At 33.8% G+C, this 14,685-nt stretch overlaps 1 protein-coding gene across 1 annotated transcript in view; it reads right to left on the reverse strand.

The window, feature by feature from the left end:
- TMPRSS15 (transmembrane serine protease 15) overlaps positions 1-14,685 on the reverse strand; it is a 126,553-nt gene that overhangs the window by 53,662 nt on the left and 58,206 nt on the right. The window contains exons 12-15 of the mRNA XM_086676348.1: positions 11,087-11,192; positions 10,642-10,792; positions 8,109-8,244; positions 565-654 (exon numbers count right to left, since the gene is read on the reverse strand). Of these exons, the coding sequence (XP_086532474.1) occupies positions 565-654; positions 8,109-8,244; positions 10,642-10,792; positions 11,087-11,192 (483 nt within the window). The remainder of the gene's footprint in view (positions 1-564; positions 655-8,108; positions 8,245-10,641; positions 10,793-11,086; positions 11,193-14,685) is intronic.

Raw genomic sequence — 14,685 nt, forward strand, 5'->3', positions numbered from 1 at the left:
CCTGACTCTAGCTGCCTGCTTTATTGACACTGGTCTATATTTACAAAAGGTGTGGATATCACAGTTGGCCCTTTACTTTTTGCACTTTCGCTGACTTTATTCTATGAAATTGCAAACTTGTTATATATAATATAGACATTGTATGTATAATCAAGATGAGTGATTAAGAGAACAGTATCTGGAGTAAGGTACTTCTACTTACTGGTTTTATTAAATTTTTAAATTTTAGAATTATAATAATAACACCTGCTTCAAAGAATTATTGTAAGAATTGACTGAAACAGTATATTAAGCACTAGCACAGTGCCTGGCATGAAATAAATGCTAAGTAAGTTAGTAATCATTATTGTTATTGTTGTTATCATTATATTATGCAATATTATAGATGTGATAGTTGTAGTCAGGTTTGGAAAATTTCTAATCCACTTTGCTGTGTCAAGGTGGGAATCTAGCCTTGATATATATATATATATACATATATATATGTATATATACACACACACACACACACACACACACACACACACCTCTGTTTCTCATGGCTTGGGAAAATAAACAACTCACAAAAAGCCTTATTAGGGTAGCTGTTTGGAAAGTTCATGGAAGTGAATGTTGTATTTGGCTCCCACAGTTCAAAAGGTCCTCCACAGTCCGCTGAAAAGGAAATAACAAAAAATCATTAGTAACACAATGCTTATTTCAGAGAAATAATATTATATCTTAGCAAATTTCCAATTATATTTCTTGGAATACTGATTTTGACAGGTAAAATGCATAGTGTGTATAAAAGAAAACCTTGCAACTTAAGTAATGAAAAACTACAGGTAAACTGGTCTCCTTACTGAAGAACTTCTCAAAACATTAAATATTCTTATGTTATTTATGAATCTCCAAGAAGGCATAATAGTATGCAGCATTTCCCAAAATTATTTGGGTAAGGAATAATTTTTCTGAGCATCTTTTATAAATAGGCTTCATGAAATAAGGTATCAGATACTCCTTGCTATAGAAAAAAAAAAGAATATTTATAATAGAACAGATCTTATCTCTGCCCTTCTGAGAAGGGCTAGTAAATGACTCATTTGGCCATTTCTTACGTTTTTCTTTCTTTTTGTTTTTCTACTATTTTTTCTTTCTTTCTTTCTTTCTTTCTTTCTTTCTTTCTTTCTTTCTTTCTTTCCTTCTTTCTTTCTGTCTATCTAGCTTTCTTTTTTTCAGTAGAGAGGAAGCCTCACTGTTCTGTATACTGAGTTGTTTTACTGTCAAGAACGGGAGACAAACTGAAACTTCACTTGCTAAATAATTGGCCTAGACTGATCTGTACTTAACATTGTCTAGGAGTCAAGTTGAGGAAACACTTATTAGAAAAAATAGAGCACAGGTATCCTAGTGAAAACTAAGATGATTTAAGTAGGCATATTAACTTTGTGAAATTCTTAACCTATTTTAAATTTATCCTCCTGCTTAGGAAGAAAATTCTAGAGTAATATAAAATTTTACCAGCTAGTTTAAGTATCCTTATTCTATCTTATTTTTATTAGCATGTTACATTTAAAATCAAGAGGATAAAAGTAACCTAATTCTAAGGATATAGGAAACTGAGATTAAGTATATATTTTTACTGTTATTAAAGGCAGATGATACTGAAGTTATTTACTCCTAATAAGATAAAAATCAGATAATAGGAGGGATAATTAAATGTCTCTATATCTACAGCAGTGCCTTCAGTCATACCCTCTTCTTTGGTCCCTCTTTTATTTGTTTTATTTTTTAAAATTTATTTTATTTATTTTTGAGAACGAGAGAGAGTGCACATGGGGCAGGGGGAAAAAGAGAGGAAGAGAGAGAATTGCAAGCAGACTCTGAACTGTCAGCATGGAGCCTGAAGCAGGGCTCAATGTCAGGAAGCAGGAGACCATGACCTAAGCTGAAATCTAGAGTCAGACACGTAACCGACTGAGCCACTCAGGCTCCCTGGTTCCTCTTTTATATGTTATCTATCTCATTTATGTAGATCTTTACAATTCATGTGCTTCTTCCAAATTTGCATGCAATGAGCCTCTTAGGTTTGCGTGGCATGATGTATACGACAGGGCGGAGAGGGGCAGTTGCTGTGGCCCAGTAGTAGTGTTGCCATCCCATCCTGTTTTGTAAGGTGTGGAGCCTGGTCTACCTTACACACTCTCCTGGGCAGGCTGGGCCAGATCCGGATGAGCTTAGCAAGAGTAATATAATCTCTTATAAAACGTTATCATTTGCACATTGTTTCCATGCACATCGTCTCATCTGGGAGAGAACATGATGTATAAAAGGAAGATGTGCTGGAGCTGGTGGATTAAATTTTTGCCCTGAGTTAGCTACTTGTCTTTTTGAGAGTTGGTTTTCTCATACATAAAATAGATATATATTAGATATTTTCAGGGTTGTTTATAAAAATTAGACATAATTATGAAAAGTGCCTACACATTACCTGGCATATTCAGTACTGATTTCCAATACATACTTGTGGGTTAGGTAATTACTTTTATTATTTCAATTTTAAGTGGAAATAAAAGCATTGGAGAGATTCAGTTACTTGCTAATACTGTACACTTCCATTTAGTGTCAAAGTCAAGACTTCAATTCAGTTCATCTCAAGCTCATCCCTCAATATGTCTTCTGATTAAGTTGATTAAACCCTGCATTATTTCCACTGTCTGGTCTAAGCTATAGACAGGGTTTGACTGTGTCTCAGTATGTGCCACTTGATGGTAGGTGACATAAAACTTGTTGGGTATAGACAGAAAAAAGGAGGGTAGAAAGGAACATAGATGAAAGTACTAACAAGTAAGGTCAATGATGGATAGATCTAGAAGAAAGAAAGTACTGTACATAGGTTGTTGAAGAAAATACTTAAACCAAAGAAAGAGTGATAATGGGGAAAAAGAGCAGGTTCTCCACTGGGCAGGAGGAAGGAAAGGCAAGAGGATTGTGTGCTCCCATCTCTGAGGCTAATACTCTCCTTGATTATGTGATTAATTGTCCAGTAAAGATTTCTGAAGAAGGATCTATGGCAATCCCTCCAACCACACTAACATACAACTCATTTAATTTTAATAATTCTTAGTGCCATGAAAATCTCCCATAAATCCTCTGTGAAACTAATGGGAAAGGGGGAGGTATAATTGCAGGGGCAAAACTAACATTGCAGATTGCAGATTGGGGAAAACCAGTTCTTTCCATTTCACAGATTTAGACGTGGCCAGTGGATTTGTTTTTGTTTTGTTGTTGTTGATTTTAAACCGTCATTCATATTTTCTTTTCAAGGAATACGAAAATCTCAAAATGTATTCTTCTAACGGAGTAAAAAGCTGACATTTTGGAGAAGGGATTGAATTTTCACATAACTGAACACAACAGTACATTATATTAGATATAGATGAGTAGGTAGGACTTTAATAAATACACAACTAGAACTAAAATGTTGTCAAGCGTAATTGTGAAGCCTGTCAAGGCAGACAGTTCACTTAGCATTTCTCCACTAAATAGAAGTCTTAGAAATTCATTATTCTGAAATACTTAAAAATCCCTTTTTTGAAATTCATCTCACATATAATTTCATATCTAATAACTCAGTAGTAAGATATCTCTGACCCTTGGCCTGATATGATATGTCAGTGACTCTGTATACATATGATAGTAAGGAATTGGAAAAAGCACTTTCAGCCATTCTAAATACGAAGACACAATGTATTTTAAGAGTTGTGTTGCTATAGTAAAGACATAGCTTCTTAATAGAGGGGCTGAAGACTCATAAAACATACTTTTGGGTATCACAGTCATACTGTGTCATTAGATAAACTCTCTCCACCCAGAGACTAAAGAGTTAAATTGTCTGGTACAGGGAACTCTATTCATTTACAGTTGTTAAATTTTTTCATTTTTCTTTTTCTTGAAGCTGTTCTCTCAAAGATTTGTATTCTGATTAATTCCTTACTATGCCAGCAGGGATTTTCACTCCATACAGTATGTAAATAGCATGCAGTATTTTGCAAAGTGGTTGTCAAGGATAGATATTTTCCTTGAGGTATGTCATTTTTAATCCATGCTGAAGCCTCTGACGTTCATGAGATATGTGTCAGTGTGGGGTGAAAAAGAAAAAAGCCCAGCTCTCACTTACAAGAAGAAGGTTCAAATTAAAGGTATTTGTGGAAAAACAATAGATGCACCTTGAGAAATAGTATCTCTCATTGATGCTTAAATAATGTTAAAGTCAGCAATTACTTTTCATCATCATAGTAATAGACAAGACTTACACTATTACATATAACATTTAAAAAATTTAGGTTGTAATATAAAATGGAGTCTCCCATGAAAATTTTGTGTTTGGTTTCTCAAAATTTATATTCCATTCATATATTCTAGTGACCTATGAATGCATGTGAGTGCAGTTAATATGGAATTTGCTATATCAAGTCATACTAATGATATAAAAGGTAAGTAGCTCTGCTAGAATATGAGCCTCATATAATTATAAGACAAGTAGACAGGTACCGATTCATTTCTATAGAAATGAAGAATTTAAGTTAGATTATTTAACTCAAAGTATAACGTCCTGTCTATGAAACTTTCCAAATTAACTTTGATTTGGTCTTTGGACATGGAAAATGGCCTAAATGATGGCCAAATAGAGCAAAATTGTGGAAATAAAGAGTGACTATTAAAATAGCTGAAACTATGGCTTATAATTTTTTTTCTTAAGTAGTTTTAACAGTCGCAGAAATAAGTTAGGGACGTGAAGTGTGGATTTCTTTTTGTTTATTCTTATTCTATTTAGTAGGTATCTTGTCACGAATCACCCAAATTGTGTTGCAAGTTGACATGATATTTGTTTAATGGAATGTGTACTTTTTAAAAGTGTTCTCAATACAATCCCCACGCTTAAATTATTTGTGTTAATGTCAGAGGGCAACAATTGTATAGCTAATGCACCAGCAAGTGATTGAAGCCACAAAATGGAAGAATCCCTGTACTTACGAAAACTGAACTTAACAATTCTCCAAACTAGGCACAATGTGGATGCCTAGGAACAAAGGAGGAATTTTGCTAGTCAGCTACTGGTCTGGGATTATTTTCTTATTTAAATGCTCTATAAGAGCTAAAGAAAGGCTATTAGCCAGTCAGCCATGGTTTCCTTTTATTCCTGCTTAAACAAATCAGTGATCTGGAACCAGAAAAGCTCTGCTCAAATAAGAATTTCACTGAACCAATTGCAAATGGCATTAGAATGAAATTGTTCAGAATGCATTTGATGGTAATTAACATTTTCTGCTGTGCTAAATATTGCCCTGAAGTGAACCATTTGGAAACTGGAACAAATACACTTTGGGAAAATTCTAAAGTTTATATTTTAAAATCAGATAGGTCATTCTACCGTTATAATATCCCTATTGTTAAAATATGCAAGGATATCATGCTTCCTTGACATTGAAGTATTATTTTTTTCTCTTTCTGACTAGAATAGATATGAGGACTGAATGGCTTATGTAGTTAAAGTTTTAATGTGGGAAATTATAATGAAGTTTTACTTGTATGTATGCTATTATGAACAAAAGTTATCTTGCATTTTTGATTTCAGATAATGATGAAACTATTATTTTAAAAATACCAAGCCTATGAAACTTAATTCCACTGGAAAATTTTTCTTCTTGACCACTTATCTATGAATACAGAAACACACCAGCAGAAAGGATTATGAAAATTGTTTTTAAATGATTGAAATATAAAAATAGCAAGATGTTGGGGCACCTAGGTGGCTCAGTCGGTTAAGTGTCTGACTATTGATTTCAACGCAGGTCATGATCTCATAGTTCCTGGGATCGAACCCCCTGTCAGGCTCTGTGTTGACAGTGCAGAGCCTGCTTGGGATTGTCTCTCTTTCTCTCTCTCTCCTTGCCAACCCCTTGCTCTCTCTCTCTTTCAAAATAAATAAATAAACATTAAAAAAAAGGCAGGATGTTTCTAATATTTGGTATCCATAGGAATTATTTATCAAACCAGTAGTAATTTTAATAATTAAAATGTGGTGGGTGTTTTTGCATAAGAATGTTTTATATAAGAATGTTATATATAAGTTTTATAGACAGATAAGGTGTGGGCTACCAACAATGAAGTCAAACAATTAATTTAAACAGTGCTGGATAGCCCAAACTATTGTATTCATGGTGGTTTTTTCTCTATCCCATCCCTTCCTTCATTTCCAAATCTTAGTTCTGGTATCAAAATTTTGTTTTACAAAAATGTTTGTGTCACAAAAGAAATTTACAGTCAACATAAAAAGAAAGAGAGATCGGTTCAGGTCTAATAATATTTATTGATCTATTTGTGTGATGTTAAGAACGAGTCAGACAATTGTGAAGCAAAGGTGAGTAAGAATCAGAGTTTGGTGCCATGAAAGTCACTCCTTGCCACAATCTTGTGGCCAAATTATTATGTGAGAATGCGTGCTACTTTTCTGCCTTTGTTTCAATTTTATAAGTGTTCTACTGTCTCTTAATGTTTCCTTAAAGACTTCTCTAGTTCACACTTTCTTCTCCAAAGTCTATCACTTACTTTTCTAGTTTATTACTTTTAGGGGTACATAATTATATTTTGTCTTAAGTATTTATTTACATAGATTATATTTATTTTTTCCATGTATTGGTTACTGCTATGTATTATATTTATTATGCAATGCTTTTTACATAGTAGATATTTATAAAATTTGAATGAATGTTTGAAATATTGAGGAATTTATGTATAGTCTATTCAAGCATCTAAACCTGTTAATACGAAAGATGGTAAGAGTAAACTAGCCTTTTGGTAGAATTCACTATGTAATTCTAAAAGTGAAAGTAAGTACATTCACTATGGTGGCATGGAACCAGTGTGACAATGTATATGCTCTTAAACACCAGTAATTTATCTTTAGAACTTTTGAGTTGATAAAGCCCCTCATCTGAAAGTCTGCTTTCTTTTTCTTTTTTTAAGGTAAAGATTGAAAGCAGAAAAACATGTAGTTTTGGAAGTAAAGTCAAATTTGGATATGTTCTCCAAGTTGATTTGATGGTGTGATTATGGGAAGAGTTTCAAGTGCACTTGGAAGGAAATGGGAAATGGAAGAAGTGCTGTCTGTGGGCTCAGATCCATGGCAGAAGAAAAACATCCATGAGGTCTGATACAAGCAAAGTTGTAGAGCTAGCTCAGCTTCCAAGTACCATAATCCAAAGAAGGATAAAAGGTTGTTTTTTTTACATCAAAACTGCAATGCAGTGAAGACATCTCAATAAAGGCAATACCTGTTTTATATAATTTATCATTGTACCTTTTTTTTTTTCCTGCCAAATCCTGTAGTCTGAAAGTAGTATGTAGTTATGGTCTCCTTTGACATGCTAAGATGGATAGTAATGCCCCTTTGTCCTCTGAAATGTCATGTGTCCAATTTGTATTAAAAACACAGGTAGACACAGGCTCCATTTTGTTTTTTTGTCTTAAAAGAATCCATAAGACAAGGGAAATACTGGTCACTGCTCAGCTGAAACACGGTAGTGGCCCCTCGAAGGGAGTACATTGCAGGGCCTTACGAAGGCATCATTTCAGGATAAAAATCTTTCATGTGATCTTGGTGTGTATAGTCAAAGTCCAGGCCCAATAATTACTATTAAATTATTCCAGAAAAAGGCTGGGTGGGTTTCAAGCTTAACTAAACTCTTCTTGAGATCTAACATCATTTTTTAAGAAGACCATGAAAATCTTAAGGTTTTTTTCCCCCAAAGATTCTCAGCCATGCCACATGGTCAATACAGCCTTAATTTGTATTTTAGTGAAAATAGGATGGAAATCAACACCTTAATTATTAAAAAAATATACTAACATTATTATAAATATGATGCATAACAAAGTACCAAATGATTTCTTTATGAGTGTATGCATAACATGTAATATTTTGTTAGCTTCCATTTTACTTATATTTTGAAGTCTTAGATTTTCAGTGAAAAAATATTAGACTAAGATAATTTAAAAAGTCAAAGGAAGATCTACCTGAAAATATTAACGATTTAATTGGTAAAATACATGTTATAGTTACTTACTAGGAAGTTCTGGTGGAGGAGTTGGGACCAAAGTTGGTTCTGGATAAAGACTCACATTGCAAATCCCATATGTTAGGCTAATGTCATCCAAAGCTATATCACTCAGGAACTGGTTTTTAAAAGCATTAAAAGCAACCTGCAATTCAGAGAAGGATATGAAACATTCTACTCTAATCTTCTCTGACTTGGTTCTTGTGGCCCAACATTCTCTGGAGAATCAGTATTACCAACTCTAAATATAAGAGGGCAAGTGTCTGTACAATGGAATATTGATAGATCATGCTCTTTTATAATCCTTCTGCTGAGTCCACTCCTTTACTTATGTCCACTGGTGTCTTCCTTCTGAGTTAGGCAATATTGTCACAGTTTCTCTATGTCTCTGTCTGTCTCTCTCTCTCATGATTTGTCATACTCTACTGAATTCTGCCACACATCCACGTTTTCTGGCATTTTCTTCTCACAGATTCCTCCCTGCAACACTATTAGAAATCCAGGTAGCTGTCTGTCTTCTTATAGCATACAAACCCTAAAGGGAAGACACACCAACTGAACAATTTAAATGAGAAAAGAAAGGGACAAGGGAAAAATGGGTATAATATGATCATTCAGGGCCAACTAGTTCTGATATAGTTCACCCAGAAAGCTGGTGTGAGATCCTGTGTGAGGGTAATGCCCAGAGGACACAGACCCAGACTTGGAAGAAAGTTTCAAGTGGTCAGATGAAACATATTAGGTTCTTAAGGACAGTGAGTATTTTAGCTGAACGTTCCTGGATCCTCTTCTGTAGGAAAGACATAAACAGAATACCTGCTATACGCTAATTGCTATGCAAGGCACATTGTATACATTATCTCATTTAATTCTTTCAACACTATTATACAGTCATCCATTCACTCATTTGTTCATTCATCCCACCTACTTTATGCTAGACATAACTCCAAAGAAGGATTATTTTCTCCCTTTCATGTACGTGCAGGTTGAATTTCAAAGAGACTAAAGTGACTTAAGATTTCATAACAAAGTGGCAGAGGCAAGGTGCAACTATTTGTTGAACTTGCTGCTCTCATACTGCCTGATAAGCTAACTTCGAAGAAGTGGGTGGAGTTACACTACTTTAAAAAAATGTTTAATGAGTTGAGACAGATTTTGCCACTGCAATGCAGCTGTCTCCCCTTATCTGAGGTATTACTTTCTGCCATTTCAGATCCTCATGGTCAACCAAGTTCTGAAGTAGATGATCTTTCTTCGGTATTGTTAGAAGGTCAGTAGTAGCATAAGGCCATGTCACAATGCCTAAAACATTCACTTCACTTCATCTCATCACATAGGCATTTTATCATCTCACATCATCATAAGAAGGGTGAATAAAGTACAATAACATATTTTGAAAGAGAGCGAGAGGCCAGATTCACATTACTTTTGTTACAGTATATTGTTGTAATTGTTCTATTTTTTTATTATTTTTGTAAATCTCTTACTGACTAATAAATGAAACTTTTTTGTAGGTATGTATTTATAGAAAAGTACACAGTATATACAGGGTTTGAGTGTATCTATGTTTTCGGCATCCATGGGGGTCTTAGAACATATCCTCTGTGGACAAGTCAGGTACCATACTTATTTTCCTGCTTCTGCCATTTCCTAGTTCCCTTGATGTCGTATTTTCCTTTATCCTTCTCCGAATTATCAGAAAACAAAGTTGGAGAAGAAAACTTCACAGAAAAAATAAAAAAGACTTCAGAAGAAAGAAAAATGGAAGGAATGCAGACAAGTGTGGTTGATTATTGCCTGCCTTACACGAAATCACAGGGGCGAACTGAAGCCTTCACAATGACGATGTCTGTCCAAACAGACACCTACTGAGAGTTACACTCTCTTGTCCGAAATGACCCGATTAAAACATTGTTAATTTGGTCTATTAGCCTGTATTATCCTGTATTTTAATTGCAAACACCGTTAGGAAGAGAACACATTAAGCTGTTATCTGAAAAATTAATCCACTTTAATGTGAAATAAATGATCAGAAACTTCCCAATGATACAGCTTGTACAATTTGTTTCTGAAGGAAATATATAGATTAAGTCAAAGTAAGGCAAGGTGGATGGATACTGATGGGTGTGGATGTTCTAATAGGAAAGGATGATTCCCTAGAAAGTGCAGGGTTGATCTAGGTGGTGTTTGTGAAAGCTGAAGTCCTTGGTATGTAGGGGACATGGGAAGACATGGTCGACTTGTGCTAGAAAGTTGCTGAAGAAAACTGAAATAGATCACAAAGTTTCTATGGATTTTATCGCTCATTATAAACAATAGTTTCATGTAGTAAGTTGTTTTTCTATAAGTGGTTTTAAATAAATGAATGGACAAATGAAAATGTAGGCACTCAAAATTAAAAAAAAAGATGAAGCAAGTAGAAAAAGTGACTTGGCTATATTCAGAAAAAAATAATTTTTTCATCATGTTACCTAGATTATAATTGTATCACCATTTGTAGAACACAAATACATGATTATAAATCACAAGGTATTTTGCCAACCTTAAATTCCACTGTTTCATTTAATGTTACTTGTCCATAATTCCAATTTTCTCCATAATTTCCTTCCTTTTGGAAAACTGTCTTCTCCATGTTTTGGTTACTGCTGATATTAATGCTTAATTTATAGACATTTTCACCATACATGTAATACCTAATTGGGAAACAAGCAGAAGTGGTTGGATTTCTACAATATTAGAATAAATGGAACTTAGGATTTTTCTAAATCCTTTACTTTCTCTGAAATACTCTATTTTTCCTTGAGTGAGAGAGTTCCTAGAGAAGGGGAGGGAGTCTCCCATCATTTTGCTATTTTATCTGTTGGATAAATAATAGCAAATGAATTAAAACTTGGGTGCCTTAGTAAAATCAGAGTCTGGCAATGTGACAAAGGCAATGTTACTCATTAAATAAGGCAGTATTTATTTCACATATGTCTATGACATACCAGAAACTGAGGCAGACTGGTTCCAAAGTGGGGTCTAAAGGGAGACTTAAGAGCCCTACTCTTTCTCGTCTCCCTCCTGGTCCAGTTGGGGTGGAAATGTAAAATCCTATAAAAACAAAAAAAAAAATTTTACTTCATTTAAATTTCAGCAATTTCATTGTGTGAGATACATCATGTATAAGCAGAAAAGAGCAACTTTAAGGTAAAAATGTAAAGACGGAAAGGGCAGTAGATGCGAATCCAGAGGGCACTATCTCTGCCATAAAAATTAGTATTTAGGAACTCAACTCTCAACTTCCCAATTTATAAAACAAGACCCTTGAATTGGAGTATCACTAAAGATATATCAATCTCTGACTTTTTATGAGTCCAAATGATTATTTCATCATATTATCCTATCTAAATGCCACTTTAATTCCCATTTACTAGATGTTTTGATCAATTCCCTTCTTTAGAGACAATGAGTACATGAGAGTATTTAGATATGCTACTGGATTAACTCATGATATATGCAAGTATTTATGCACAAATTTGAAGGCAATGTTAAGAGTTTCAAAGACAGTCAGTTTTTTCTTTCATGGACTATCCTGCATTTCTCCCTATAAGAAGTTACCTGATTTTATAATGGTTTCATCTTCCATATTTCTTTGAATGAGAACTAATCAGATCACAGAAGAGCAGGAAGCATGCTAATCTACATAAAAGCTTTCTATAATAGCTCAAGCCACTGCATAAAGTCCTTTCTGGTCTGGAATTCATTATTCCAACCAATGATTTGAGTTATTTGAAGTGTGGGAAGAGTTGCTTGAGTGAGATCATCTTGAACACTTTCTTAGGGAAATTTATTTATTTATTTATTTTATTCTTAGTTTGCAGCTTATATATTATGACAGAAAGCAGGAATCATGTAACAAAATATGAGATAAAGCAAATGAAATATTGGGTAAATCTAATTTTATTAGAATGTAGGTTTTTATGAAAGACTGAAATTTAGTGTTTATTTGAAATCAAGCATGTTCTCTCTTTGTGCTTTCCAACAGAAATTTTTATTTACTTATTTATTTATTTATTTATTTATTTATTTATTTATTTATTTTTACTTATTTTTTTAAATGTTTTTATTTATTTTTGAGAGACAGAGAAACAGAGCATGAACAGGGGAGGGGCAGAGAGAGAGGGAGACACAGAATCTGAAGCAGGCTCCAGGCTCTGAGCTGCCAGCATAGAGCCCGATGCGGGGCTCAAACTCATGGTCTGTGAGATCATGACCTGAGCCGCTTAACCGACTGAGCCACCCAGCTGCGCCCCAACAGACATTTTTAAAAGCAATGCTGTATAAAATTCAACTCATTCATTTACAACATGCAGCATAAGGACAAGATACAAAGTATAGTACTAGTAAAACTACCAATAGATATGTCAATTTATATGTAGGTAAGTAAGGCAAAAAATTCAGAATAAATTAATCTTTTATCAAGGTGAAATCATAGTCAAGTATATATATTTAAAAAAATTTTTTTTGAGTGTTTATTATTTTTGAAGGAGAGAAAGAGAGTGTGTGAGCAGGGGAGGAGCAGAGAGAAAGGGAGACACAGAATCCAAAGTGGGCTCCAGGCTCTGAGCTGTCAGCACAGACACCCACGTGGGGCTTGAACTCACAAACCATGAGATCGTGACCTGAGCCAAAGTCGACGCTTAACTGCATAGTCAAATATATTAATAAATGTAATACTAAGTACATTCACTCGACTTAGATTATAAAATGTAAAATGGAAATGAATGAATGTTTAACAGTTTATATTAACATGTTACTAATACTTTATATAAGGCTGTGGCATTTCATGAGTACTTATTTTAGCTTTACAGTTAGTGCTCAATTATTCAACCTAATAAAAAATGTAACATAGGAGATGATCCAGAGTCCATCCTTTAAATGCCAAATTCCAAAACCCGTTTGAATTGACCTTAATTTTAGTTGATTATAATATAGTTGGGGAGGAAATGATTAAAATACTATTGAATGCCTTGAATCAATAGTGAAATGGGTACCTTGTTCAGAAATATTTCTAGTTAGCAGCATTTATATACCATGAAAACTATCGTGCTTCTATTTATGTTTGGCCATGTTCATAGTCAATTAGTTATAAGAAATATTTTGAACCTATTGTTTACTCATTGGGCAGTAATATATATGGGATTTTTAGTCTCATAAAGATATCATGACGCTATGGGTTTTGTACCACTGTTCAGATAAAACTATTAATCATGTGGCTCATAGTACCTTATGAATTTTGCATAAATACATTTTAAAAAACACAATATATTACATATCACATAGAATTGCATGTTTTGGAATATAACATAAAATAACATATTAATAAATATATAATAATAAAAATGGAAAAATAATATATTAAATATTTCTGTGATATCAGCTAAATTCTCTACTTAACAAATCAGAAGATGAAGAAAATTCTTCATAAAATTATGAATTTTTAAAATAGAATATTGTTTACATAAAAATTTACTTGTCTACCTCATGTCCTTAAATTTCATCTACAATATTTTCCTGTGGGGGGTCATTTGACCTGTCTTTAACGTTTGTCAGATTTGCAGGAATCATTGCATTCAAGGCAGCCCATTCCATTTCAACACAATTAGAAAATTCTTTTCTTTTCTAAGAGTAAGTTATCATGTGCTTATTTTTTTCAAATTTTGCTCCTCAGCCCATTAAGGATAAATGAATTTATGTTAACTACAAATGTTTAAGCTACTATTTTGACTTTTCTAAGTCTTCTCAAGCTTTTTTTCATCCTTTTGGCCTTCAATAATTTTAATATGGCACAATTTCAATTGCCTCGCATTTGATAAGCTCTCAGCTGTACATCCGTCTGGTTCCACTCAGAATATGGAAACCAGAAGTTCACACAATATTTCTGTTGGAGTATCTTAGCAGGTGGACTAATAAGGACATCATACCTTGGGGGTATAATTTAAGTTATAATATCAGTGACACTATTTATTTTTAAGTGTGTCTCATTCATAGTTCTCTAACTCTCCATGAGAATTCTTCACCTCCTCCATCCTTGCCCTATAATGCCTCCTTCTGCACAATCTAATTGGTCCCTTATTTACCATCTGTTTATTTCCTACTAAACAAACATAAATTTACAATGATGGTTGAAACTACTATACTATGACTTCAGTGTCATTTTCTAGCCATAGTTCTTATAATTCATCTATTTACAGGTAGCACTTCTACAAAATTACATTATTTTGATTTTTTTCAACCCCCAGAAATGTTAAGACATATGGGCCTTTTTTCCCCCGTTTTTCTGTCCCTCTACGTCTCCTTATGATTGTACTTGTCAAAATCTTACTAATTTTTTGAAATCATTTAGCTCATATTGCCATTTCCTTTAGAAAGTGCTTATTGATCCTCCCAATCATATGTGTCCACTCCTTTTGAATTGTCTGTTGCACATGTACTTTCTCTGATGTCACTTAGTTTATCCATTTTTCTTTTCTTTTCTTTTTTTAGTTTATTTATTTTGAGAGAGAGAGAGAGAGAGAGAGAGAGGCAGAGAGAGACAGAGAGG

Source organism: Puma concolor, chromosome C2, assembly GCF_028749965.1.
Source record: "Puma concolor isolate L17-30 chromosome C2, mPumCon1.1.hap2, whole genome shotgun sequence".
Taxonomy (NCBI): Eukaryota; Metazoa; Chordata; class Mammalia; order Carnivora; family Felidae; genus Puma; species Puma concolor.